This window comes from Propithecus coquereli, unplaced genomic scaffold, assembly GCF_000956105.1.
Source record: "Propithecus coquereli isolate 6110/MARCELLA unplaced genomic scaffold, Pcoq_1.0 Scaffold443, whole genome shotgun sequence".
NCBI lineage: Eukaryota > Metazoa > Chordata > Mammalia > Primates > Indriidae > Propithecus > Propithecus coquereli.
In genome coordinates this window covers 1340674-1364797 of record NW_012150208.1, presented here as the reverse complement: position 1 = coordinate 1364797, position 24124 = coordinate 1340674, and the positions used below count along the sequence as shown (strand labels likewise).

The window sequence follows — 24124 nt, the reverse complement described above, 5'->3', positions numbered from 1 at the left end:
GGTGGAAGGGGCAGAGGAAGCAGAGGGCTAAGAGCTTTCTTTTTAAGGACATCACCTGAAAATTGCCCCTTCACTTCTGCTCACATCCCATTGACCCGAAGAAGCCTTAAAGGAAGCTGGGCACGTGCCCTGCCAAAACTCTGGTGGGAGGGATTGGATTACAACATGCAGGAAGCTGAGATGGGGTGCCTTGGAGTAGTTGTCTGCCGAACCAAGTTCTTTGGAGGTGATTCACATCACTTAGGAGAGTCCGTAAGGCTCAGTGGGCAACACCCCAATTCCCCACTTTCTATCTCAGAAACTCCACTTTCATCTATTTGGGGGTTCTATTTAATTTTTTACCTGAAAAATAAGTTTCTCTGCCTTGAAAAAGAGTTTGAAGCTCATTTTAGAGGAGATAGGTTTACCAAGGTGGAAAGAGAAGCACAACACAGTGAGGTGACTTTGCGGAAAGCATTCGTTGTACCCCAGAGCTGTAACTGAATGCCTTGGCCAAGGTCGTCCCACTTGGAGGGTGATGGCAAGAGCCAAGCCCCAGCTCCTCACATGGAGCTCATTTGCTTTCCCACCCAACCCCCAATAACACTTCCACATGTGTATCAAACCGTTCTCAATCTCAGCAAAAAATGAGAATCCCAAGGTTGAAAAATGCTGTCTTGCTTCAAGTCACTGAGTGGTCCTCAGGAAATGTCTTCACAATGGATGTGCTAGACCTTTACACTCCACCACTGCCACCAAAGTTCCCCCTCACCCTGAACATAGTCCTCTGAAGTACTCAGTGGAGTGGGGTGCAGTGGCAGGTGGGGCTAGCTGTCCTGGTATTCAGCACCCCCCTTCTGACACAAGAAGAGCATGTGGCCGATCTCACAGCTTGCAGCATCCTATTTCTGAAGCCCAGTTCTGAACTGTGGTATGTGACTCCTCCTGTTGTTTAGGGAATTTTTTGCTGACTGGACGGCAGACTGGATGGTGGGACCTGGGGCAGCTGTCTAGGACCACCGTGAGGAAGCTGCCCAAGAGGGGAATGTATAACAAGATAATGGAAGCCCGGGTCCCTGATGATTACAGAGCCATCATGGCTGCCCTGGGCCTCTGTTTCAGACTTTCCTCTTGTCTAAGCCATGGGTCTTACTTAAAGCAGCCCACCATCATTCTAATTAATGTAGAGTGGGTGGGTGGGGGTGGAAGGCTACCTTTCAGCTGTCAAAGGTAAAGTAGAGCACTAGTGAAAGTGGCAAGATTTTATTCAATTACCTGCAATAGGGAGGAGGGTCCAGCATGAACTGAACTAGGGTTGGTCAAGGACAGCAGGTGATCTGGGTTTGCTAACTGGCACTTACGGAAGTGCTCTGCTCTCCTGCAGAAACTGGGAGACAGGGTCCCTATCTTCAGATGTTGGCTGGAGCAAATAGTTAAGCCTTTTGGCAGCCTTGAACTTTTCCAGGCAGAAACTTAAGGGGTCTGAGCATTCATCCTAGGAACATGCCCTGAGCTGTTAGAAACTATGCTACTACGTAAGTCTCTTAACACTGGGGTCTGGATGGGTCATTCTGCACGGAGCATGCTCTTCAGCAGTTCTCATGGCCCTATCCCACTCCCATATCTGGAACCTTCGTGGGGAGACCCAGGACAGCTCAGCCCTTAGGATGGCAGAAGAGCAAATTGGGTCCAGGGATTCCCAGCTTGCAGCCCCTACACATTCTGGGTCTAGCTTTTGTCTGCGGGAGACCGGGCGGTTCAGAGGGAAATCACTGAGGCACAGTGTCCCTGTGACAATTGGTTTTATATATCAACTTGACTGGATTGAGGGATGCCTGGTGGGCGGGGCTGAACCTGACCACCTTGGGGTTCTGGCCAGGCACCCATCTGGGCCAGCGCACCTCCTCCCCAGCACTCCTTTCCATTCCCCACCTCCAACCCTGTACCTGGTCCCCAGAGCACTTTCCCCCTCTTTCACATGTCCTTGACCTCAATTACCATGTGCACTTGCTGGTGCCTTCCAAGTTGGCCTTTCTCCAGCAATGTCTCTGCCTGTAACTTTCTTCCTCCTCTTCTGCTGGGCTAACGCTGCCTCAGCCTCAGCTCTAACACTACCTCTTTGTCCTTCCAAGGTTCCCCAGACCAGGTCAGACTCAGCTCCCTGCTGTTCCCCTCTCCTCGCTTCCCTTCCCTCTCCCCCCTGCCTCAGGACATTGTAATGACCCTTTTAAGGTGTGCTGGAAGGAAGCAGCATAAGGGAACTTCTCACTTTTGCCTCATTCCCAGCACCAAGGAGGGGCTCAGTAAATATCAGTTGGACAAGCAAAAGTGGAAACCTGAGTGAATGGTGGAAAAGAGATGGGGGCAGGGGTGGGATAAAAGTGGGGCCTGAGCTGTTTACTATTTCATTAAGTCTGTCTGTGGAAGAATGCAGAGAAATGGAGCAGTGTGATATTACAGCAGAGTGAAGGGAGACTGACTCAACATTGGGGTAAAGCCCAGCATATTTGAAAGCAGAAACAACGGAGCCAGTAGAGAGGAGAAAGTTGGAGAAGTGGTGAGAGTGGTAGAGTTGAAGAAGGGGACTTAGCTTAGAAAAAGCAGGAAGAAAGGAAAGTATACCCGAAGGGACAAAGGAGGCAGGCATCCACAGGTACCTGTTTGCCAATAACTGTTCACAGACGAGAGGAAAAAATTGTAGTTGCTTGTTTCAGATGACCTCAGTCTTGTTAGTGAAAGTAGGAAGTTAGGACTTCTGAAAAATGGGCGTTGGGAGTCAGGGGCCTATGAAGAAATATTCTCATTTGTTGGCATATTAGTTAGGATCCACTAAATAAGTAGTAGACCTTAGATGCAGAAGCTCTACAGTGTAGTCTCTACCCTATAGAAATCTAAGTCTTGCTCACTTGACAGTCCAGAATGAGTGTTCAGGTCAGTGGGTGGTTCCCTTCTTTTTGATCATTCAGGCACTGCTATGGTTTGAATGTTTATCCCCTCCAAAATTCATGTTGAGACTTAGTGCCCATTGTGGCAGTATCGAGAGGTGGGGCCTTTAAGAGATGATTGGGATTAATCCATTCTTGGATTAATGGGTTAATGGGTTATCATGGGAATGGGACTGGTGGAGGAAGCGAGACCTGAGGTAACACGCCTAGTCTTCTCACCACGTGATACCTTATACTGCCTTGAGAGTCTGCAGAGAGTCCGCACCAGCAACAAGGCCCTCACCAGATGCAGCCCCTTGACCTTGGATTTCTCATCCTCCAGAACTATAGGAAATAAATTCCTTTACTTTATAAATTACCCAGTTTCAGGTGTTCTGTTATAAGTAATGGAAAACACACTAAGGCATCCAGGTCCACCATCCCTTAAGGTCTTGAGAAAGGTGAAAGAACATGGAGAAGCCTGCAAAGGACATTCTCATAGACCTCTGGCATGGAAGCAATGCACAGTTCTACTCACATTCCTTTGGAGAGATCTTGTCACACACCCTCACCCACCTGCAAAGAGGGCTGGAAAATGTAGCCTAGCTATGTGCCCACAGACGGGGAGTACAGACTTTGGCAGATAGCTAATGGTCTTTACTACTGTGGTAGGCAGAATAAATGGCTCCCCAAAGATGTGAGGCGAATCCATTCCTGTCTTTTCTAGCTTCTAGAGGCTGCCCACATCCCTTGCCTCATGCCCTCCTCCTCCATCTTTAAAGCCAGCAATAGCAGATCAAGTTTTTTTCATGCTGCATAACCCTGATACTGACTCAAGAACACAATTCCTGCTCTGACTCCTTGATTTTAGCTTAATGAAACCCATTTCAGACTCTGGTGTCCAGAGCTCTAAGGTAATAAATTTATATTGTTTCAAGCCACCAAATTGTGATAATTTTTTATAGTAACAATAAGAAACTAATGCAGCCACTTGGTAATTCCTTTTTCAAAAAATTAGCTACTGGTGAAATGAAGCATTATTTTAATTCTAAGACAATGTTTTCATTTTCTACCTTGTGCACAAACCCACTGACCACCTCATGAGTTCTAAGGTACCAATCAGGGCTAGAAGACTTTAATGTGGAGAACTTCTAAAACAGTAGTTCTCAAAATGTCTCTCCAGGCCAACAAAATCTGCATCACCTAGGAACTTGTAGAAATGCAAATTGTCAGCCACCCAGACCCACTGAATCAGAAACTCTGGGGCCCAGCGGTCTGTATTTTAACAAGTTCTCCAGGTGATTGTGACACTTGCTCAAGTTCTGGGAGGTGGTCCAGCAGGGAGGGAGTGGCCTCTCAGTTCAGGTTCTGGTGTGGCTGGGGACAGGAACAGGGGAGTGGTGGTTGTGACTGGCATTCACCAGAGCTCCAGCACAGGCACCGTTCATGAGGCTGCATTTTCCATGTTCTGGTCAGCAGTCTCACAGTTCATCCCATGCTATGAACTGAATGTTTGTGTTGCCCCAAAATTCATATGTTGAAATCTGTTTCCCAATGTGATGGTATTAAGAGGTGGGGCCTTTCGAAGGTAATCAGGTCATGATGGTGGAGTCTGATGAATAGGATGACTGCCCTTATAAGAAGAAGACAGAGAGCTAACACAGTCCTTTTTTGCCACATAAGGATACAATGAGAAGTTAGCCATCTGAAACCTAGAAGAGGACCTCACCATAACCTGACCTTGCTGGCCCCATGATCTCAGACTTCTAACCTCCAGAACTGTAAGAAATAAATTTCTGTTGTTGATAAACCACCCAATCTATGGTATTTTGTTATAGCAGCCTGAGCTAAGATACTCCATGTTACGGACTAAATGTTTTGTCCACCCAGAAGTTTTATGTTGAAATCCTAACTCCACTGTGATGATATGAGGAAGTGGGCCTTTAGGAGGTAATTATGTCATGAGGTCCTCACGAATGGGATTAGTGGCTGTCTTAGTCCGGTTTGTGCTGCTATAACAGAATACCTCAGGCTGGGTAATTTATAAAGAATACAAATTTATTCTCTCACAGCTCTGGAGGCTGGAAAGTCCAATATCAAGGCACCAGCATCTGGTGTTGACTCTCTTATTGCATCCTCACATGGCAGACGGTGGAAGGGCAAGAGAGATAAACTATATGTTCTCACATGGCAGTATAGAGAACCCACTCTTGCCAGCCCTTTTTCTAGTGGCATTAATCCATTAATGAAGGCAGAGCCCTCATGACCTAAACACCTCCCATTAGGCTCTACCTCCCAACACTGTTGCCTTGAGGATCAAGTTTCTAACACATGAATTTGGGGAAACACATTCAGATCATAGCAGTAGCCTTATGAGAAGAGGCATGAGAGTCTGCTCTCAGTCTCTGCTCTTCACCATGTAGAATATGATGAGAAGATGGTCATCTGCAAACTAAGAAGTGGGTGGGCCCTCATCAGACACCCGATGTTTCTGCACCTTGATCTTAGACTTCCTAGCCTTCAGAACTGTGAGAAACAAATGTGTGTTGTTTAAGCCACAGCCACTTAGGCTACGGTAATTTGTTATTGCAGCCCAACTAAGACACCCTAAGACATTTAAAAACTCACCAGTGCCTGCTTTCTGCATCTGGACACTGATCTTCTGGTGGGTTCATCAGTTATTTGTAGAGTGTCCCTGTGACAATTAGTTTTAGATATCAGCTTGACTGGATTGAGGGATGCCTAGATGGCTGGTGAAGCATTGTTCTGGGTATGACTGTGAGGGTGTTTTTGGAGGAGACTGGCATGTGGGTCAGTGGACTGAGTAGAGAAGATTTGCCTTCAATGTGGGTGGGCACCATCCAATTACCTGGGGGCCCAGATAGAACAAAAAGGCAGAAGAAAGGTGAATTCTCTCTCCTCCAGAACCATCATGCCCTCTCCTCATGCCCTTGGACATCAGAACTCTAGGTTCTTTCATCTTTGGTCTCTGAGACTTACACCAGTAGTCCCCTAGGGCTCTCAAACCTCCAGCCTTGAATTTAGTTTACACCATACACTTCCTCGGTTCTCAGACTTTCCAATTTGGACTGAGCCATGCTATTAGCTTCTCTGGTTCTCCAGGTGGTAGATGGCCTATGCTGAGGCTTCTCAGCATACATAATCATGATCCAGTTCCCACAAATACCCTCTCATCTATCATCCATCTATCTATTGGTTCTCTCTGGAGAACCCTGACTAATATAGTCATTAATATTTACAGCTGCATCATGGAGGACATTTACCCTAAACCCCATCAAACATAGGTGAGACCTAAAACATAAATGACATCTCTTGCATCTCCTAACAGTGCATTTCTTCATGGAGAATGGGATTTGCCCTGTTTTCTTGGTGGCAGTGTGGTGGCCAGAACTTCTGCTCTGCAGGCAGACTGCCGTGGGTCTGAGTCTGACTCTGACATTTAGTAACTATGATTTTGGGGAAGGTCTTAATAATTTTCCCCCTCTGTAAAATGTGGATAATAAAGTTTCTAACCAAGGCAATTGTTATAAGGTATAAATAAGTTAACATAAGCAAAATGTAGCACATGAAAACCATATGAAATGTTAACACTTACTAGTATTTGAAGACATAAATGTTTTCAACTATAAGTTTCACATACACAATTTTCTCAGCAAGTTTCAATTGAGCAGACAATAATTTATCAGTGATGGTTTCATTATCAAATTGATGTTCTCACCCACATTTCAAATGCAGTGTGAAACCACATTCGAAACTCTGGAATAAGAAAAATCAAGGTTTGGCTCTTGCAACCTGTATTAGTTTCCTAGGGCTGCCATAACAAAGTACAGTCATGTGTGGCATAGCAATGTTTAGGTCAATGACTGGCCGCATATACAACAGTGGTCCCATAATATTATCACACCATATTTTTAATGTACCTTTTCTATGTTTAGATATGTTTAGACACACAAACATTCACCATTGTGTTACAATTGCCTATGGTATTCAGTACAGTAAAATGCTGTACAGGTTTGTAGCCCAGGAGCAATAGGCCATATAGCCTAGGTGTGTAGTAGACTATACCACCCAGGTTTGTGTAAGTACACTCTATGATGTTCACACAATGACAAAATTGCCTAATGATGCATTTCTCAGAACGTATCCCTGTTGTTAAATGATTCATGACTGTACTACAAACTGAGTAGCTTAAACCACAGAAATTTATTCTCTCACAGACCTGGAGGATAGAAGTATGAAATCAAGTTGTCAGCAGGGCCAACTCCCTCTGAAGGCTCTAGGGAAGAATCCTTTCTTGCCTCTTCCAGCTTCTGGTGGCTCCCAGCAATCTTTGGCATTCTTTTCCTTGTAGCAAAACAACTCCAATCTCTACCTCGGTCTCCACATGGTGTTCTCCTCTGTATGTCTCTAAATTTCTTTTTCCTTAAAAGGACACCAGTCATTGGATTCAGGGCCCACTCAAACCCAGTGGACCTCACCTTAACTTGATTACATCTGCAAAGATGCTATTTCCATATAAGGTCACATTCATAGGCAGTGGGGCATTAGGACCTGAGTATATCTTTTTGGGAGGCACAACTGAACCCACAACAGAGGCCAAGCCACAAAGCAGTACCTGACTAAACCTGTTTTTTTATGAAAGTGTAAACTGAGGTAAGGGCCATGCTGCCTTGGAAAGAGTTCAGTGTTGTCATTCCAGAGCCACTGAGGATGGGTGGTGACAACAGGGGTGGGTTGCAGACAAGTGGGCTACTCTTTCCAAAGGTAGTGAGTAGGGACAGCCATAGCATTCACTTGATTTCCTCTAATAATACATTTTATTCAAGGTGGTATAAAAAGCTAAACTGTAATTATGAACATTGCATAACATTCCTGAGCTGTCTAATGGGAATCTCCAGAAATGAGTTTGAATAGCTATAAAAGTCAACTTTTTCTGTGAATACACCTATGGACACCTGAAAGCCATAACCAGGTACACAGACATAGCCCTGCCACTTACTGACCTGCTTCCCAAAGCAGACGAAGCTTCTGCTAACTCAGGGTCATCCCAGTCCACTGACTGGATGAAGAGTTAATTTAATAAGCATGAGTCAGCTTGCAAAGTGTCAGCGAGCAGCTGAGGGCCACAAAGGGAGACCACCTGTGGCCATCTCTGAGGATGAAACAAGCAGTTCATCCAACAGCAGAGACTCTCTCTGTGGTCTTCCCTGTCATCTTCTATTTCCTGGCTTTTCCATACAATGGCTTGTTCATTGCACGTGACATCATATACACTATGTCATCTAATTTATTCTACTTTGTTGATTTGTTTTGCATTAAAGTTTCACTTATATGAGCACTGAGTCATAAGCTTTGACTGTGAGCACCACCTGAAGTGTGTGGCACCTCACATGCAGTAGGAAGGAGTTGGTGACAGGTATGGGCAGCGAGGATAGGGTAAGCAGACAGGTAGGTAAATAGCTGTTTTAAAGACTAATCATTGAAGGGAAACTCCTTATTGTTGAGTTGGGATAACTATTAGCAGAGATGAACTCGGTCTATCTATTGAGATTTGGAGGCTTTTAGCATAAAGTTGTGTTAATTCAGTAATGCATAATAATTTTCCCCATTGAAATTTGAATGAAGGGTAATGGAAAGTATTTCAAATGGTAAATATGTGAATAAATCTAAATAAACATTTGGTATAAAACCAATAGTAATATATTTTAATATCTATGCACATTTATATATACATAATTAAAATTCACCAAAACAATAGCAAATAAGATGGAAGGTAAATGAAGCTAAAGTATTCCAAGAGCCTTGCATTGTCTAGGATGAAGATAAAAGTATCAATTAACATTAGGCTCTGATAAATCGAGAATGAATCTTTTAATTCCTAGGTGGCTAAAAGAAGAGAGAAACTGTGTAACTTCCCAAAAGAGGGAAAAATAGAATAATAGAATAATTGTAACAGAATTCTAGTAGAATCACTCTAATCTAACCTGAAAGAAGGCAAGAAAAGAGATAACAGAACTTGGATCAGGAGGAGTAAATAGAAAGCAGTGAATAAGATTTAAACCCCAATCTATCAGTAATTACACATTAAAAGGCTAAGTTTTCCTATTAATAAGTTATCAGACTAGATTAAAACAACAACTATCTGCTGTTTTGAAGAGGCACACCTAAAACCTAAGAATACAGAAAGGTTGACAGTAAAAGGATGGAAAGAGATATGCCATGTAACAGTAATCAAAAAGAAGCTTATGTTATTAATACCAGAAAAGAAGACTTTAAGTAAAAGGAATTACTAGAAATAAAGGGTTAATTCATAAAGTTTCCATTGAGCAGAAAAATATAACAATTCTATTTGTGTGGCCTCAAATATATAAAGCAAAATTCACAGAACTATATTTACGTAGAAATGGGTAACTCAACAATTATGCCATTAATTGATAGAACAAGTAGACAAAAATTCATTAAGAGCAGAGAAGATCTGAACAATTCATTACAAACTTGATCTAAAGGCTTTATCTAGCATCTGCAGAACACATGTTCTTTTCAAGTGCCTATGAACTTTCACTAAGGTCAAACATACGCTGGATCATAAAGCAAATTGGAACACATTACAAAGAATAGCAATCATATAAAGTATGTTTTCTGACTACAATGCAATAACAAAACTCTAACTAAGAAATTTGCACATTTGGAAGTTAAAAAAATATACTTATAAATTAACCCATCTGTTGTGATCTCCCAATTTTCATTCCCAACTTTGATTATTTGTACTTTCTGTTTTTCCTTGTCCAATCACATCAGAGGTTTATCAATTTTCAAAGCACCAACCTTGACTTTGTTAGTCTTCTTTATTGTGTTGCTTCCTGTTTCATTACTTTTTGCTCTCATCTTCATTATCTCCGTCGACTTTTAAAAAGATAGATTAGTCAATTTAACAATAATGTTTGTACAAAGTTTTTATAAAATACAGGGTGCTTTTTCATTAATCCTTAAAGCAACCATGTGAATAGGTCTTTTCCCTCATTTTACAGATGGGAAATTATTGACAGGAAACAAATTCATAATTATTACATTGAGTGGAATACTGCCCTAAGGTTTATACCCAGAAACTTTGCCTGCCTCCTCTGGGGCTTCTCCCTGCCCACCCAAGGACCGCCTCTTAGCCTTTGAGATCTTAAGGGGACACTCACCACAAACAGCCATGGTTAAGATGGGGACACTCACCAAAAACAGCCATGGTTAAGATGGTGGAAGTGTGGCTCTCACCAACTCTTCCTGAAGTAAACTCCAGCACATCTGAATATTGCCAGGAAAAGACAGGGGAAGCAAAATGCATATGGCATGAGTGGGCAGGCCACCTAGGCCAGAGAAGCCAGTGTATAGCAGCCCTCATCACACCCAAAACGCTTGGTCACTGGACCAAAGCAGGAGGCTCCTCAAGCTGTTAACACTTTTCCAGCCTGACAAACACAAAGCATGTTTGCTTAGAAACAATGGATTGCTTGCTTAGAAACAAGATACCACTGAGTAACCATATTGAAAAAATCATTTTTCTCACGTCTCACATCTCTTCTCAAGTTGTGTCGGCATGTGGGGTGGTCCTTGAAGGATTTTCTTGACTTCCAGATAGGAGCTGTCTTCCATTGCTTGAGCATCTAGATGCTGAGTCCTCGGGCAGAGGCCACTTCACTGCCGGACTTGATACATCCTTATGCACACTTCTCATTCCAAGCACTCTTCTAAGGGTCCTAATAATACTAATTTTCCAGTCCTCATTACAAACTATGAGGTTGCTGCTTTTCTTATCCTGACAAAAGACAGGTGACGCCACAGAAGCATAAAAAGAGGTTAGGCTGGACACGATGGCTCATGCCTGTAATCCCAGCATTTTGGGAGGCTGAGGCAAGATCACTTGAGGCCTGGAGTTTGAGACCAGCCTGGGCAACATAGCAAGACCCCATCTCAAAAGAAAAATATTTTAAAAAATTAGCTAGGTGTGGTGGCGCATGCCTGTAGTCTCAGCTACTTGGGAGACTGAGGTGGGAAGATCGCTTGAGCCCAGGGTGTTACAGTGAGCTATGACTGCCCCACTGCACTCAACCTGGGTGACAGAATAAGACCCTGTCTCTCAAAAAAAAAAAAAAAATTTAAAAAATGTTAAGTTACTTGTCATCTGAGAATAAGTGAGAGTGCTCATTTGAATCTGGGCTTCATGGCAGAGAGAACATGCCCTTGGCCACTAGACTTTGCTGCCTCTCTACACAGGTTTCACAAAAACTGCTCCTTGAGCATAACCAATATTATCCATGGCCTGAGAAGAAGTGCCACGTCTAAATGGGAACAGTTCCTCAGTGGGAAGATGAATCGAGTTAAAATACTCTATTCTATTTCCTTCTCCATGTCTCCAGGCCAAGGCCCTTGGCTGAGGCTGGAGAAGAAACGTGAAGAGTCCTCCCAGCCTAGGGACTGCCCTGGGGCAGCTGTCCCCAATTCCTTAAGGTCCTCCTGATACAAGCAGACTTCATATCCCCAATATCTGTCTTCGGCTAACTGGTCCTCAGGTATTATCCTAGTGGTGATCCTCTCGTTTTTGAATCCCATGAAGGAAATTTCCTTTGCATTGCATGACTGGTGTTCAATGCTATTTCACCCCCAGGATCCTCATACATGAAACAGACACAATTATTTTTTGGGCTTTCACCTTCAGACAAATTCACTAATAGAGATGTACACTCCTATGAAGGGCTTTTGCATACTCATTGTTTATTCAAGTTTTCCTTTGTGCTTTCTCTTCTCCTCCTGCTTATTTTTTCTTCTTACATATCATTTTCTGGTAGCAGTTGGAGGTAGTCCTTAAACCACCTCTCGTCCCTGGGGTGGCACACATGAGCCCATTGGATCTTTGGGGGCTAGAGACTGAGACACCCCATCATGTTTGGGATCAGCCCAAAGAGGCTCACGTCTGGCTGAAGGCATACGTGAGGTCCTGGGACCATTTCCAGAGCATCCAAATAGATGGGAGAGTGTGTCCTAGTGCTCAGGGCACTCAGAATCCCCATCCAAGCTGTGGCCATCCTCTCCATTGTTACTTAATTAACCTGCATCTCCCATGAAAATAGATGGTGCATTAGGTCCAGCTGGAACTCAAGCAGGGGTGTGTGGGCAAATGGAAACCTCAGCAAACCTGTGATTATCTAAAACAGCCAGAACTGGTCTCATCTTTAGCAAACAGAAACCCAATCAGAGCCACAACTGCTGGGAACAAGTACTCCGCAGCCACCTCCTTCTTGCCCACCAGACATCAGCCCTGCCAGAGACCAGCCTCATTGGAGGATGCCTGAGTGTTTCCCATGATGCCTTTGCTCAGACCATCCTATTTCCCAATCCTCTCTGAGAAAACACGATTCGATGTCCCACTCAGATGTCACCACTACCTCCCTTTTCCTGGTTGGTCATAGTCACTTTCCTCTGAGAACCTGCAGAGTCTAGTTCAGGGCATCCATCAGGGTGGTTTTGCTTGTGGCCTTTCTCCCTTATTCATCCTTATCTACCAGGGTCTACTTCTGCTGCCATCCTCTCCCACCCAGTGCCTGGGACAGTGGACTGCGCCCAGCAGATCCTCAATAAGTACTTCCTCAATAAATCAGTCCAAGCTTGTGGGCAGGGTCAGGCTTGCCGGTGCCACATGTAGGGAAGGACATAGAGCAAGTGTGTTCATCACATTTCAATGTGGATTTGTGTTGGAGACACTGTCTTCCTTACCTCCCTACCACCTCCCCCCTTTCCTCCACCTATCAGAACTTACTGGTGGGTGGAGTCCTGGCAGGATACTAGAGGAAGGACACGGGAAAGCTAGGAGGTGGGGTCAGAGAGTGGCTCACTCGGAATTGAGATTAAAGAGAGGTTGCAGCTATTGTTAATGACATGACAAGACTGTGGAATGGACGCCTGAGGTAGGGTGGAGCACAAGACCACGGGAGGAGAGAAGCAGAGGTTAAAGACTTCAGAGGCCAGTGTATGGAAAGCATCACCTGCATGTCATAGAAATTACTTAGAATTAAGACACGATTAGCTTTGGAGAAAGTGACAGTGAGACAGGAGCTACAGTCTTCAAGGAATGCTGGAGAGCAACCCAGGATCTGCAGATGGCTGCAGAAAGAAGGGCTGGTGGTTGTTTAATGTAATGTAAAGAGATTTCAAACTTTAGTGGGGAGAGGGGGGAGTTTAGGAAGAGGGGGTGACAATGGTCCTCAAGCAGCAATAGGACCATGCAGGTTACCTATCCCACCTGGAAACATGGGATATGGTAGAAAAGGCAGCCCCCACTTGAGAGAAGTGCAAAGGAAACCGTACCCCCAGAGGATAGCTAGTTTTCAGTTAGGCCAAGAGGTGAAGAGAATATAGGAAATTTTGCTAATGGTGGACTATGAGTTCCAGGGGATACAATGAAAGTTCTTGTGTTATGGAGGGGTAGGAAACACAGTCAGGTGAAAAAATGTACAATGTTATGGGCATACAGTCCTGTCTGGTGGCAATATAGGGTACACATATAAGGATAAAAGGCAAAATGGAATTTGTAGCAATGGTCTTCCAGGTAGACAGTGGTAGTGAGGCTGTGACTCTGGTCAGGGAGGAAGGGATGAGGATTTTGCCAAGACCATGAAGGTTCTGGGGCTCTGCCTTCTATTCTGTGGACGGTGGGGAGGAGGCTAGGAGGTTACTCAATTCTCAGACGAGTGTACTTTTATTCTTTGAGTTACCTAGTTAACTGCTTCATACATAGTTAGCAATACTTCACGTTAAATTCTACCTGGATGCTGGGTGCAGTGGCTCACAGCTGTAATCCTAGCACTCTGTGAGGTCAAGACGGGAGGATTATCTGAGGTCAGGAATTTGAGACCAGCCTGAGCCAAGAGTGAGACCCTGTCTCTACAAAACTAGAAAAGATTAGCTGGGCATGGAGGTGTGATGCACAGGGCTATTACAAGACCCCAGGTAAGGGATGGATTGGGTTGTGGCAGTAGTGGAGCTAGTAAGAAATAGCTGAATAAGGAATATATTTTTGAGATAGAGCTCAGAGGACTAGTTAATGGATTGGATTGATAGGATGGGATAGGGGAAGGAGAATGAGAGAAAGAAATCATGTATGATTCCAGGTTTTGGTCAGAGCAAATGAAGACCAAGGAGGAGGAATGGCAATGGCTTGCACCATAGATTCACCTCACTGCGGCCTGAGAAACTCCATTTGGACCGCAAGAGTGAAGGAGAAAAGTGGCAAGTCCCTAAAAAAAGGGGAAGCAGCATGAATGTTACCTGGGGGTATCACTGATATCCTGCTTATTCACTGAATTATTGACGGACAGCTCAACACTGACCCTAAATGAACTTCTCCTTGGACAAGATGGCTAGAAAACATAAGGTTCATTTATTACTTCACTTCCCAAACATCTGTGAGCACCTACTGTATGCCACTGGGTACTGGAAATAAAAAGATAAATAAGATACAGTCCCTAGGGGAAAAAACCAGAACTTACTGGTGGGGGCTTGGAGACAAAGTCAAAGAGAGTTATACTCCTAGAGAGAAGCATGGGAACTATCAAGCTAGAGAGCTAGGAATCCTACCTGGCTACGGAATGTTCTCTTGAAGCCAGAGAGACCAGACTTAGAATTCAGCCTCTACTGGGACCTCCTACCCCCACAGTATTCTTGGTTACTCAATTCTCAAAAGAGTCTACTTTTACCCTTTAAATTACCTAGTTAACCACTTCATACATAGTTAGCAATACTTCACATTAAGTTCTACCGGGATGCTGGGCACGGGGGCTCACGCCTGTAATCCTAGCACTCTGTGAGGCCAAGGCCAAGATCATTTGAGGTCAGGAATTTGAGACCAGCCTGAGCAAGAGTGAGACCCCGTCTCTACAAAACTAGGAAAGATTAGCTGGGCATGGCAGTGTGCGCCTGTAGTCCCAGCTACTTGAGAGGCTGAAGCAGAAGGATCGCTTAAGCCCAGGAGTTTGAGGTTGCTGTGAGCTAGGATGATGCCACGGCACTCTAGCCCAGGCAGCAGAGTGACACTCTCAGAAAAAAAAAAAAAAAAAAAATTCTACCTGTGGTGACACACATAGCCTGCCTACTCCCAGTATAAGGATCGCATCACTTGTTTCCTCAAAATCCACTCTGTGCGTCTCCTAGTGAAGCACCATCTAACTTCTGCTGAAACCAGCTGAGCTCCTAGCCCTGTGGGATGAGTCCCCCGCTGCCTTCTCTGGTTTGGATCTGATATAACTTACCCCATACTGACACAGGATTGGCTCTGTGTATCCCTCCACCTAAAGTAAGTCACAGTCTGTTTTCATTTAAGGAATTTCTTTATTGGAATTCCACCTTACTTCACCACAACTATCTGGCCTTCATGGCAAAGAGAGTGAGCCCTGAACAAAGCATCCATAACATTTTACAACAGACAATTTACATATATACTGCAAGAAATCTTTACAATAACACTGTCCAAAACAAACATTTAACAAGATCATTAAGAAACATGAATTTCCTCGTCTCTTGAATTACTGGTAGCTACTTAGCTTTTTAGCTCCTACAATAAAATGCCCTCCTTCCCAACATTCCTATCCTAGGAATCCCTGAATCAATTGTCATATAAGGTGCAAGTTCATGCTGAAGATGTGTCCCATTGGTTATTGAATGTGTCAAGATTCTCTCCAAGGCAGAACCTTTTATTGTAGCATAAATGTGTGAATACCACCTTTCAGGTTCCCGCTCATCACACATTCATCATTCACTGGGGGGCTGATTTGAAACTTTAAAAAAAAAAAGTTCCATCCATTCAACTAGTATATCACAATAGTACATTCCAATCAGTTTGTCTTTTCTACGAGTGACTCTCCTATCTCTGTTACATTTGTAACAGTCTATGCTTTCTACTTTCCTACTAGGAAATCCAAATTTTGTTTCAAAAATCATCATCATTGCCCCCCTCAAGCCATTCGATTACATCAAGATCACTATTATTAAATAAATTTATATTCCCTGAAGCCTACCTTTCCCTGAATTTGTCTGTTGAAGGCTCTTCTTAGTTTTTTTTTCCCCACTGACCAATATTGGTCATTGGAATTCAAAGGTAAACCTGAATTTCCTACATTTTTATTCACAGAATTCATCCAAGTATGAACTTTCTGATCGTGACTATGTGGTTTCTAATTGAAGTCCTTTCCTCAATTTGTGTTTTCTTTTATGTATAGAAATGTCTGCTTATTTTGAAGATTTTTTTCATATTCCATCACTTTAATAGGTTTTATCCCCAGTATGGAGTATTTTATATTCTATAAGGGCGAAATTACCCTGACACTGGAGCCTTCCTTGCTGTGACTGAAAATCACATAGAAAAGATTACTCACGATCCTCTACAGTGATTTGTACTATGCAAAGTATAACCCATGAACAAGGACCTCAGACACTCTTACATTCATAAGGTTTTTCTTCCACTTGCAATCCTTGAGACTCAGTAAACTTCACCTGCTACAGAGGCATCCTCATCCTGGTCCTATCCAGAGCATTCCCTCCCTCCTCATAGGTTCTCCTCTGGGATGTGCCACTATGACTTCCCACATTTGTCACATTTAGAGATTCCTCTCCAGTATGTGTTCTTTTATGCTTGGTGAGATTTGATCTGATATTAAAAGCCTTACCACACTCATTACATCGGTATGGCTTCTTTCCAGTGTGGATCCTTTTATGTTGGTCAAGGACTGACCTATAATTGAAGGATTTCCCACACTCACAATTATAGGACTGCTTCCCACGGTGGACACTTTTATGGTTGATAAGACTTGAATGTGAGATGTACGCCTTCCCACACAAATCGCATTCATAGGGTTTCTCACCTGTGTGGATCCTGTTATGCACTGTGAGGCCTGAGCTGTTCCTGAATGCCTTTCCACACCTATCACATACATAGGGTTTCTCCCCTGTGTGGATCCTCTTGTGTTGTGAAAGGAGAGAGCTGTAACTGAAAGATTTCCCACATTCGACACACTTGAAAGGTTTCTCCCCAAGATGGACTCTTTTATGGCTTATAAGAGTTCTGCTTGAGAAAAAAGCTTTTCCACATTCATTACATGTATAGGGTGTCTTGCCAGGGTGAGTACTTTTATGATTAATAAGGCTTGAGTGTGAGATGTAGGCTTTTCCACACACATCACATTCATAGGGCTTCTCCCCAGTATGGATTCTTTTATGAACTTTAAGGCTTGAGTTGTTTCTGAAGACCTTCTCACACCTGTCACATTCATAGGGTTTCTCTCTAGTGTGGACTCTTTTGTGTTGAGAAAGGAGTGAGGTGTAATTAAAAGATTTCTCACACACATCACATTTGTAGGGCTTCTCCCCAAGATGAACTTTTTTGTGGTTTATAAGGGCTCGGTATGTGATGAAGGCTTTCTCACACTCAACACACTTAAAGGGCTTCTCCCCAGGGTGTACACTTTTATGATTTATAAGGCTTGAGAGTGAGATGTAGGCTTTCCCACATTCTTCACATTTGTAAGGTCTCTCCCCAGTGTGGATTCGTTTATGTACTTTAAGGCCAGAATTATTTCTGAAAGCTTTTCCACACTCATCACAGCCAAAGGGTTTCTCCCTTGTATGAATTCTTTTATGCTGTTCAAGAGCAGAGCTATAGTTGAAGGATTTTTCACAATAGCTACATTTATAGGGCTTCTCCCCAAGATGGATTCCTTTGTGATTTTTAAGGCTAGAGCGTGAGATATAGGCTTTCCCACACAGATCACACTTATATGGTTTTTCCCCAGTATGGAGCCTCCTGTGGACTTTGAGGCCTGCATTGTTTCTGAAAGTTTTCCCACATACGTCACATACATAAGGTCTCTCTCCAGTGTGAATAGTTTTATGTTGAAGAAGGAGCGAGTTATAACTAAAAGACTTTCCACACTCTTTACATTCATGGGCCTTCTTCCCAGGGTGAATACTTTTATGGACTGCAAGGCCTGAGCTATAGCTGAATGCTTTGCCACAGACATCGCACTTGTAAGGTTTCTCTCCTGTGTGGATCCTTTTATGTACTATGAGGCCTGAGCTGTTCCTGAAAGCCTTCCCACATTCATCGCATTCATAAGGTTTCTCTCCAGTGTGGATGACTTTATGCTGAATGAGAAGAGAGCTATAATTAAAAGATTTCTCACACTCATCACATTTATAGGGTTTATCTCCAAAGTGGATGCTTTTATGGTTGAGAAGTGTTCTGCAAGTAATGAAGGCCTTCCCACACTCATCACATTCATAGGGCTTCTCACCAGTGTGGATCCTTTTGTGGACCCTGAGGCCAGAGCTGTTACTGAAGGTTTTCCCACAGATGTCGCATTCGTAGGGTTTCTCCCCTGTGTGGATCCTTCTGTGGACTCTGAGCCCAGAGCTGTTCCTAAAGGCCTTCCCACACTCGCCACATTCGTAGGGCTTCTCTCCAGTGTGGATCCTTTTGTGCTGGTCCAGGACAGAGCTATAATTGAAGGATTTTCCACACTCATCACACTTACAGTTCTTCTCCCCAGAATGGGTACTTTTGTGGTTTATAAGGCTGGAGTAGGACATGTAGGCTTTTCCACATTCCTCACACTTGTACGGCTTCTCTCCAGTATGGATCCGCTTGTGGACCCGAAGGCTCGAACTGCTCCGGAAAGTCCCTCCACAGTCACTACACTCGTAGCGTTTTTCCCCTGTGTGCATAATTTTATGCTGAACTAGACGGGAATTATATTTGAAGGATTTCCCACACTCATCACATTTATGTGATTTCTTAACAGCACTGGTTTTCTGCTGTAGACTGGGGTGAGAGCTTCCATTAATGTTCTCCACGCACTTGCCTTGTTCACTGCTTCTCTGCTCTGCAGGGACAGTCTGGTGTGGGATGTGTTTTGGGCTCAGTCGTGAGCTATTTTCAGCTGTCTCATCCCCCTGTTCCGTCTTTAAGTTTGCCATGTTCTTGGCTTTGCCAACTATCTCCCTGATGCCACTGTCGTCTTCCTTCATCCTTTTTCCTGCCGGCTTTTGCCATTGACTCTCTACTTTGCTATCCCAATCACACGTTTCACCAACCTTAGATTCCTGCACAGGATCCTCGTGAAGACTTTCCATTTTTGTCCACTTACATTCTGCATTTCCCACATTTTCAGACTTTTCGGTTGGTTCTTCATCCTCAGTGGCCATCTTCAAATGTGACACTAAACCAAGAAAATAAAAAGGATACCTGTTCACTTTGTTTAGAAAAAACTGGAAGAATCACATCAAAATTCACTCATTAACTTGACAAATATTTACTGACTGCATGCTATCACAGAGGTACCATTTTTAAGTACTGGGGATACAAAAGTGGACATGACAAAATATCTGCCCCTGTGGAGATAATATTAAACTGCTAGAGTCCTGTATTTTCAATGGAACAAAGAGCTTTTCTGTTGTTTCATAACAGCTCAGCATTAGGACAAGGTGAAATGATGCACAGAATCAGAGGCAACACTGACCAGTATTTGAACAATGTCATTTACCCATGAAAAAACAGAGGACAGAAGAAATCTCTGAAGAACAGGAAACAGAAAAATTAGTAAGACAAATGTTAGGTGTAACTTTTTTGATTATGAGAATTTAGACATAATCAACAGAGGACAGGCAAAACTAAAGAAGAGGAGAAATCAGTACCTGGGTAAAGGTATCAAGGGGACAGTTATGAAATTATGAAGACAGTCATTTCAGAGATGAGAAACAAAGCAACCTACAGCTGCCTGGAGTCAATTTGGCTTCCCGGACTTTCCCTCCCAGGAAGACATCAACTCTGGAAAGTGGGTGGCCAGGGAAGAACTCTATATGGAAGAACGTGCTCTGGCCTGCTGTGGAGCGGCTTTCATTCCTAGTTATGAACAGGCTACGGTAGTCAGTGCATATCAAAGATGAGAAGCAAAACCTCAAACCATCAAGCAAAGGAAGTGACACTGCCTAGATTCAAATACCTAGCTGGATGACCCTGAGAAAATTACTTAGCCTCTTTGTGTAGCAGTTTCATCATCTGTAAAATGAAGGCAATAGGGTCTTTGCAAATATGAAATGAGATAGTGCACGTAAAGCATTGAGAACAATACCTGTCACTTGGTGAGTGCTATATGTTATTATTATTTATTATTCATTATAGTATTATAACTAAGAACATGCAGTCAGGTTACTGGATCAGGGTCGGAACCTGGAGATAAAGCACATGACTCAGGAAAGTTTGCACACTCCTTCTCAAAGGAGATACTAGGCCCAAGCAGGGACTCTTTGCTCCCTTGAAGGCAATCTACCCATAACTGTACTCCATCAGCATCCACTTACTGATAGACTGAGTCCTGAGAACACACACAACAGTTCTAGGCTAGTTATTCTTCAGCCTCAGACAATTAGACATTTGTGATTAGACTGTTAAAATTTGGATCTCCCCCTCGTACCCTGGGTATCAGACTCTCTTAGGTCAGTACATGGCAATTCTGTCGATCCTACTCAGAGATTCTATCTGTGAACATATGAGGAGGTGGCAGGGGCAACACAAGTAAGATACAGACTTTGGAGTGGACCTGTATAAAGAATCACACTTATGATACAAGTTATGCTTATGGGAACAATGAACTCTGAATTAAAACTTACAGGACAAGGTATGAACTCAGGGGATCGCTAGGAAGATAAAATAAAGCATCACTCCATAGACGTTAAACCCAAAGGTTGTTCAGCTAAGAGAGCTTCCCCAAATTTGGTAATTAAATATTAAGCAATATTAAGTACTAAGTAAGATCATCAGAGGCCATTGAGGGATGGTAGGATGGCCTTGTTCCCCGACTCCCTTTCTTTATTACTCCAGGCAGAGCATTCCACATCACTTAAAATATGAGGGCTACTGGGTAGGCAGTGGAATTCCAGAACCATAAACAGCAACATACCATCTATCTACGCTCAGAATCCTGTTCCCACACACACCAGGAACCCTGCTCCATCTGTTTCCTATTCAGCCCTGGCCCTCCATCTGTATTCACCCTCAGACCTCAGGACAGAAAGATGTTCAACTTCCTATAGCCATAAAACCAAATCCCTTAAGACAAATACACAAAAATTGCTAGAAAAAAAATGAAAAGAAGAGCTGTGAGAGGGTACTAGCCATACTAGATATTAAAATATAAAGTCCCTATAATTAAAACAGTGTGGTACCAGTATATAAATATATATGCAAATGGAATAGAACAGAAAGTCCAGAAATTGTCCCAACTATACATAGAAATCAATGATAAAGATGGCATTGCAAATCATTGGGGGTAAAGATGGTCATTTTATTTGTTTTTTTTTTTTTTTTTGAGACGGGGTCTCACTCTGTTGCCTGGGCTAGAGCACAGTAGTATCATCATAACTCCCAGCAACCTCAAACTCCTGGGCTAGAGCGATCCCCCGCCTCAACCTCCCCAGTAGCTAGGACTACAGGCGCACGCCACCACGCCCAGCTGATGTGTTTATGTTTTGTAGAGATGGGGTCTCACTATGGTGCTCAGGGTGGTCTGGAATTCCTGGCCTCAAGCAATCCTCAGTTGCCCAAAGTGCTAGGATTACCGGCATGAGCTACGACACCTGGCCAAAGACTGTCTTTTTAATAGTGTTGTAAAACTATAAAGCCATTTGGAAAAAGATAAAATTAGATCCATTCTTCAAACCATACACAGGGATAAACTCCAAATGGAACAGAATTCTAAATATAAAATAATATAAGAAAACATCAGTAAATGCCTCCAAGACTTGCGTATAGAGAAAGCTTTCTAACTATGACTCAGATGAACAGGATTTATAAATTTGACTATATAAAAACAAAATTGCATGGCAAAAATACCATTTGCAAAATTAAGAGATAAATGACAAAGTAGAAAAAAAAATTTGCAAGATACATCATATGTAACGGCCAATATCCCTAATATACAAATAACTTTCAAAAACTGAAGAAAAATAGACTAAAATGGTCCTTAAATATGTGGAAAGATATTCAACTTCAGTCACAATAAGAGAAAGGCAAATAACTACAGTAAAATACTATTTCTCACCTGTCAGATTAGCAAATAGTCAAAGCTTAACAATATACTCTGTTGATGAGGCTATGGAGGAAACAGGAACTCTCATACATTGTTGAAAATGCAAATTGGCACAACCCCTGTTGAGGGGAATTTGCCAATATCTAACAAAACCATGTATGAGTTTACCCAGAAATCTCACTTCTAGGAATTTATACTGAGGTGACACCAACAATGCAAAACTATACATGCACAAAGTTATTCACTGTAGCGTTACTTGCAACTGAAAAATCTGGAAAACTACCTAAATATCCAAGCATAGAAGACTGGTTAAATAAACTATGGCATATATACACAATGCAGCACTAAAAGAGAATGAGGATATACTGTAAAATCAAAAAAGGCACAGTGAAAAAAAGAGCATATATGCTACGTTTTGTGCACAAAAGAAGGAAAACAAGAAAACAAGTACGTATCTGCTTCTCTTTATATAACAATGATAAACCAGAAAACAATGAAGTTTACTTTACAAGGGGTTGAGTGGAGCGGAAGGGATGGCAGGTGGGGGCAGACAGACACTCTATAGCTCTCTATATAGTTTTTACTTATGGAAGCATAAAAATGTTTTGCATATTCAAAGAATAAAATTAAATACATGAGGATAGGAAAGTAGAAAAACAGCTAAAACAGAAAGCAAACAGAAACAAATGAACTCATTTGTGTTTTACATGAATATCATAACCACAGGAAGAGAACAAACAAAAAGAAACAAAAGAACAAATCCAAGTAACTTAGGGACATAGTATTTGACCATAGAGGTATATTCAGTCTTGGGAAGGCTGCAGGGGGTGGTAGGGAAGAAGTGCAAACAATTGAACTATGTTAGCAGGTCTGTTTTCTGTAGTGGTATGGGCAGAGCAATTCTGAAAAAATTTTAGATGTATTATGGAACTGAGTAAATGTGTTGAATTTCTTGGAAGTCAGGGCTCTCCTGGAAGAAGAAAGGACGTAAAAATAAGGAATAGGGGAAGGCAAGAAACAACCTGTGGGGATGAATTGAAAGTACTGGTGTGAACTTATGGTTTCTAAATTATATATACGTGCATGTATATAAATGTATGTATATTCACGTCTGCACCATTTGTATGCATGTGTGTATATATGTGCATATATTCCCTAGCTGTCTTTGCTGAAAGGCCAAGAAACAAAAATACCTCAGTGGTAATGAGCACATCTAGCACCATCTCCTGGGACTCTATTATAATACCATCACCTACTAAAAGAAACCAGAGGTCCTCAAAGAAATGGCTGATTCCTGGCTGGGAACAGGAAACATACAAGATGAGCTTGGGCATCTTGTTAGGCCAGCAAGTAAGGAAGGGCTCAAAACAATGGTGGGCACATGGCACAAGACCGCAAGAGCCAGCTTACACATCTGATTTAAGCACCATAGAAATTCAAGACAGCAATGAATTATAAACCATCAAAGATAGGATTTTGAGTCCACAGATACAAAAAGGGGAGAAACGGAAGCTTCTTGTTTACAGAAGAATGTGAGCACTGGTTGGTAAATATGAAAGGAATGGTAGAATTGGAAAAATCGGCATTCTGCAACTATCAAAGTAAAGACTAGATAAAGGGAGAATCATCAGCAAATCTAGGGGGAAATTTTGACAAGGAGCAGGAAAGACATCTGCATAGTCTTAAATATTCCCCCAGAGATTGTGTCTTTAGTTACAAGCGAAGACATAGCATTAATTATTATATAGCAGAGAAATTAGACAATGCCTTGGCCTGCATTCTAAATAAATACCTCCAGTGGAGGTATTTAGATGGACATTAGATGGTATTTAGATGGTATTTATTTAGATGGTATTTATTTAGATGGACATGATGTGCTTTCCGCAGTGACATCTTGAGGACACATCACCTATAAGAATGCATTACATGAGCTGAATCACAAGGAAACATCAGGTAAATCCAAAATGAAGCATGTTTCATTCGAAGGTAAGTAGGAAAAAGGGGACTGTATTTTTCAAAAATATCATTTTCATAAAAGACAAAGAAAAGCTGGAGAAATGTTCCAGATTAAAGAAGGCTAAA

At 42.6% G+C, this 24124-nt stretch overlaps 1 protein-coding gene across 3 annotated transcripts in view; it reads right to left on the bottom strand.

Moving 5' to 3' along the window:
• Positions 1-15278: 15278 nt before the first annotated feature.
• ZFP62 (ZFP62 zinc finger protein) overlaps positions 15279-24124 on the bottom strand; it is a 19247-nt gene continuing 10401 nt past the window's right edge. The window contains exons 2-3 of one of the 3 annotated variants that reach the window (XM_012654665.1): positions 19650-19722; positions 15279-19174 (exon numbers count right to left, since the gene is read on the bottom strand). In XM_012654665.1, coding sequence (XP_012510119.1) covers positions 16458-19160 — 2703 coding nt within the window. In that variant the 5' untranslated portion in view covers positions 19161-19174; positions 19650-19722 and the 3' untranslated portion in view covers positions 15279-16457. The remainder of the gene's footprint in view (positions 19175-19649; positions 19723-24124) is intronic. The other 2 variants (XM_012654662.1, XM_012654663.1) reach the window with 2 other exon arrangements.